This window comes from Trichechus manatus, unplaced genomic scaffold (assembly GCF_000243295.1).
Source record: "Trichechus manatus latirostris isolate Lorelei unplaced genomic scaffold, TriManLat1.0 scaffold00049, whole genome shotgun sequence".
Lineage (NCBI taxonomy): Eukaryota > Metazoa > Chordata > Mammalia > Sirenia > Trichechidae > Trichechus > Trichechus manatus.
This window is the reverse complement of record NW_004443985.1, coordinates 6,967,915-6,973,619: the sequence shown is the minus strand read 5'-3', so window position 1 is coordinate 6,973,619 and position 5,705 is coordinate 6,967,915. Positions and strand designations below refer to the sequence as shown.

General features: G+C 43.2%; 1 protein-coding gene across 1 annotated transcript in view; it reads right to left on the bottom strand.

The window, feature by feature from the left end:
• Positions 1-1,730: 1,730 nt before the first annotated feature.
• CMTM6 (CKLF like MARVEL transmembrane domain containing 6) overlaps positions 1,731-5,705 on the bottom strand; it is a 22,448-nt gene continuing 18,473 nt past the window's right edge. Inside the window, exon 4 of the mRNA XM_004377406.2 lies at positions 1,731-2,653. Within this exon, the coding sequence (XP_004377463.1) occupies positions 2,516-2,653 (138 nt within the window). The 3' untranslated portion in view covers positions 1,731-2,515. The remainder of the gene's footprint in view (positions 2,654-5,705) is intronic.

The following is a 5,705-nucleotide window of genomic DNA, read 5'->3' as shown; positions in this document are numbered from 1 at the left end:
CATTCTCAGCAATTTATTTGTATGAAATAAGAAACCAAATTTACCAGTTATTAATAAAAGATTATTTTAAGTTTATTGAGTTGGCCCTTTTCTATACCTAACAGTGGTTTTTGGCCAAGTTTTGCTTCAATTGTTTATCTGCCATAATAAGCGTTTCACTCCTAACTCCTTTCACAATAGGAGACGCTAACTAGTCATGGATCCCATAGAAACCATGTAAAGGAAGGTTCCAGAGTGACCAGAAACACCAGCAAACGAACATTGTACCTTACTGAAAAGGAATGGATTAAGTGGTCAGCGAGGCAGCTCACTGCCGCACCAATGAAACAAATGGAGAAACCTCAGAACCACAAGGACTCAAGGTCAACGCCCTCATGCCTTATGTGGGAGGCCACCTGAGGATATGCCATCAAGCTCGACTAAAGCCCAATGCCCAGACGGCTGGAAGTGAATTCTAGCTGGATACAGAGGACATTTAAAACGACAATGGTGCAGTTCCATGTGGAATTCCACAACCTGCCCACCACAAACCAGTTATCTTTGAACCAGTCTTTACTCTTGGACCCAAGATCTAAGTTATTTCTTGTCCTTCAGATGACAAGTCCAGTCAAAACACCAGCCATGATCAGTTTCATTATTTCCCAAGTAAGCAGTGGTGACATCATCACTAACACCAGCATCCAAGCTCTGATGCAAACGGATAACGTCCTGAGTAACAGAGCAGAAGCTATGTCCAGCCATACTGACCAACTCCTGAGAACCTCACTGGCCACACTAGAGATGATCAGCTAAAGCAGCTGGAACCCGTCTACAACACACAGATGGCAGATGAGAAACTACAGAAAGATGTGATCATTAAATATCACCACCGGAAACATGATTCCACTGTTTCAGATAGAAAATCTAGGTCAGGAGACCTTCAGCAAAGTACTGAAGGACCTGACACATGGACTCATCACCTTAACCCTAGAGCCTCGAGTCAAAAATCTAGGAGGAGGAGGAGGAGAAGAAAGGTCTAGACTGTGAACCAAGTGGTCAGAAAGGTCTTATCCCAAGTACCCTATTCATCTGGCTCTAAGACAGAATGGGAAATTCTTCCACATTATCAGAACTGATTACAGTGTCTCATGGGACTAGTTTGACTACTCCCTTATACCATCAACAGTATTAATCTGGACAGGATTCTCCTAGATAGTCACTCTATTAGAAGACCTCCTCCAAAGAAAACCAGAGCAGTGTCTCTGTGGGAACAAGGACCCTAACGATCCCACTACACACTCGCTAGAGTTGAAAGGGCCCGAGATTCTGGACCACCTAAAGACAACTGACAACAAAGAAGAGTCAGAGCGAGGCCCACTCGGCCAGACAACGCAACACTGTGTGGACCTTTCTGATAAGAAGATAGAAAAGGGGGCATCTCGAACAGACGAAAAGTCAAAGGCCAGAGTGACTGACCTCTTAGATGGAGTTTTAAAAGAAGACTTGGCTCCAAAGAAAATTTTAAAGAGGGCCCAGCTGAGCTGTATTAACTTAGGTAAAAATAATCGGATGCCAACATGGGAACAGACCGTCTTCTAAGTCACAGTGTGAGCTCATCTCTTCAGATATCTGCTAAGTGTCTGAAGCTCAGCTTTATAATTACTTTCACTGTATTGGGCAAAAGATAGATCTTTTTTATCTTTGGTCCCTAGGCCTTGTAACAGTTTGTTCAATTTTTCTGTGTTACATTATATAACCATCTTTTTTTTTTTTTTTTTACTTAATATCACCATCAACAACCAAAGTGCAACAGGGGGATGCCGATGTTGTTGCTTTTATACACATAAAATATCAATGACTCTCACATGTAATTTACATTAAGCTATAGAAGGCTGCAGAAAGAGTTAGTAATAATTTTCCTAAAATATCTCAATATAATTTTAAGGCTGAATAAGACACAGTAAAATCCGGTTATTATATTTTAAGGAAAAAACCCAGACCAACATTTTAAGTATTGATCCTTAAACAGACATTAAATTTGAGTGAACAAAACATAATCTAATCATTGTCTATTTATTTGGTTTCTTTTACCAAAAAATAAACTCATAGCTAAGCAAACAAATTTAAAAATGAAACTCTGTCTAAAAGGAGGAACATAATAATTATATTGCTTATATAGCTATAAAGCATAATTTGGAAGCTAAGCCTAGTAAAATATTTTATTAAAAAAGATGACAGAATAATTTATCATCCGTTGATCTATATGATTTACAGAAACAATTGGCCTCTCCCCCCAAAAAAAACTACATTTGAGGCAAGTTTCAACCGTTATAAAGAAAAATTAAAAACCAAACGCCTCTGGTCCCCTCGCGAACTGACACATGGTCCAAGGGTGGTACAAACCGCTGTCTGCCTCCCCTCCCGCTCTCCAAACGAAGTGGTCTCAACAATCACACAAATTCTTCAAGAGCGTCTTTGCACCAGGGCTCAGGCATCACGCAGAGTCACCACCTTATGTAACGTCTGTCCCCAGAGCCTAAGTGTTCAGTGGTTCCGTGAGGGCCTCTGCCCTGGTGGTCATCTCTGGTTTTCTCAGCTGGGTCTCCTGGTGTTTTCCATGGAGCATGATGGCGAAGTCCAACAGAAACATCAAACTTGCCAGAAACCCAAACACCTGAGGGAGAAAACGAGGGAGAGAGGTTATCTCAACAACTGTGGAAGATAATCTCCCATTTCCTACCTGTCTCTGAGAGCATTTTAGGCAAAGCAAGACACTTCATCAGCACTTTTGTCTTATACACACTCCTCTGAACTTTGGTGGTACAATTTTCTTAAAAGTCACCAAAAACTGGGGGGAAAAGTGACAAAAAGTTTTTCAGAATAAGCGCGATTAGTCAAAGTCTCACAAAATACAAATGCCCCGTCTTAAGTGTGTACGCACGCGCGGGGCACCAATGTATGAAACTGAGGGTAATGGCTGAAAAAACAATCCCATCAAATGATACAAAGCACAGGATAATTAGCAGTGGTTAGACTGCCCCACAAATATGATCAGAGAAGTATGTGACAGGCAGCTGAGCCTAGGTGAAAACGGAAGAAGTTATGAATACCCAAACAGAAGTTCTACTGTGAAGATACTCTTAGGTTAAACTACTTCAACATTTTCCAGTTAATGTCACACTGTGAGGACACAGTAACATGAGGACGCCACCCACTTCCTCCTTCTTGAACCACTTCCTCATGGTATTCTTCTAACGCATGATCTAACATTCTGGGAATTCTGTCAGGGACAGAAGACCATGGCTCAAATCTAACGTCTCCGCTACCAAACCATCAAGGAAATAGGGCCACAGAAGCGCTCTGTGCAAAGGGAAACCGACCCAGGCGAGGACTGAAGTCCCTTCCGATTTCGACACGCCACGATTTGTAACTTTCCGTTGCACTCTGCAGCAGTCACCTGATCCTTCCCCTCCTCGAGCCCTCCACCCTAAAGGGTATGCATTCTGCCGCATCTCACCATAAAGCAAACTGAGCTCCGAACTCATTACCTTACCTGGATGTCCCTAACATATCCAACCTGAATTTAATCCTCATCCCCATGTCCCAAAACCCAAGCTGCTTCTCCCTCTGGAGCCTTCATTTTGGCTGGATGGCATCTATCCTCTTCTCTGCCTGGAAACTTCTCTCATACTTCCAATGCCACCCAGGTACCACTGTGTCTGTGAAGCCATCCCTGACCACCTCAGAGAGGTCCAGTCCAGTAGGGCCCTATCCACACAAGTGATCTATAAGCTCTTTTACTGGCTGTTAGATTGGAACCGCCGGCCTCTTGGTTAGCAGCTGAGCTCCTAACCGCTGCGCCACCAGGGCTCCGTTTACTCACACAGCCTCTGACATTATTTCTGAAAAGTGATGGGCTTCCTTCCCCCTTTAACTCTATAAAAGTTTTCATAACTTAAAGAGTTGCAAAAGGTAATTTACAGCATATTACAGACTTCTTAAACTACTAAAACCCAAAACCCGTTGCTATTGAGCCGATTCCTACTCATAACGACTGTATAGGACAGAGCAGAGCTGCCCCATAGGGTTTCCAAGGAGCGGCTGGTGGATTCGAACTGCCGATCTTTTGGTGAGCAGCCAAACGCTTAACCGCTGCACCACCAGAACTCCCTTAAATTACTAGTCACTCCTAAATACAGCCAACGAAATATAAATCTACTGTAATAACCTAACACTTATATCATCTACTTAAAATACGTAAGCTTTCTGAATAGTTAGACAATTTTACTAATCATATACTCCTCTGCAACAAAAACATGCATATAAACTGAAATGCATCATAAGGCCCGGTTAAAACTTTCCTCTGGATTTTTTTCAATTGGTTCATGTATCCATGGATAAATCTTACTTACTGCTGGAATGAGGCAAGGTTCAGCGTTAATTCTGTTTTTACATGTGTAAGTGCTAAGAAGCCCTGGTCACAGAAACAGGCAGGTAAGAAACTGTCACAACCATGCCATGCAGTTCCCCGAACTCCTTTCCAGTTGTTCTATTATAGAAAAGGAGCCCTGGTGGCGCAGCGGTTAAGTGCTCGGCTGCTAACCGAAAGGTCGGCAGTTCGAATCCACCAGCTGCTCCTTGGAAACCCGATGGGGCAGTTTTACGCTGTCCTGTAGGGTTGCTATGAGTGAGAATTGCCTTGATGGCAATGGGTATCATAAAAAGTACTTTTAACGATCTATTAGCTGGCAACTCCATTAATTACAATTTTAATTTTGTTAAGAACAAAGTATTCATTAGAAGCCAGGTGATTTGCAAGAGGATCTGCTATCCAGTTGTGAGTTGCTCACATTCACAGCACTGGCACCCGTTCAGGTCTATGATCCCTCATTGGCAATTCTGAAATCCAAAAAACTATTAAAACTCCACGTTTTCAAGATTCGCTTCACTCAAAATTGACACGAGGCAAGACTACTTACAGTCTCGTCCCTTTACCATGAATACTCGTATGTTCTGCTTGAGAACACGAGCAGGCTGGGTCAGAGTGCCACCCCAGGCCCTCGGAGGGCATTATGTCACGTATGCACGGGACTGCCTTTCCCAAATCCAGAATATCGGGAATTCAAAAAAGCATCTGGACACAAGGATTTCAGACAAAAACCATGGCTCCTATGTTGAACTGTCCCTTTGTCGCACCTGAGGGTTTTGGGGTTTTTTTTTTTTTTTCTTTTTTACATTTTATGACAATGTACGTAAGTAAGATTTGGGACGAGCAAAAACAAATACAATTTTTTCTTAAAGGTGTGAGTGTGAAAGGGAAGGCAGCCAAGAACTGGCTAGACTCTTCCAGAGATGCATCCTTAGACATCCCAGTTTTAAGAAAGATTACGTATGGATGTTGAAAAGTTAGAAACTGGTTTCCTTCAACAGTACCCCCGCCCAGTTTTTGTATGCTATCGAGTCGATTCCAACTCCTAGTGACCCTATGACAGAGCAGATGTGCCCCACAGGGTTTCCTAGGCTGTAAGCTTTATGCGAGCAGATCATCAGGTCTTCTCTCCCACGGAGCGGCTGGTGAGTTCACACCGCTGACCTTTCGGTTAGCAGCTGAGTGCTTACCCACTGCACCACCACGGATCCTTTACCCCTGCCCAGAGTACTCCTTGGGAAGTCTTGATGCCCCATTAGGGATACGCATCACCCACTGAGGACTGCCGCCTAGCCCA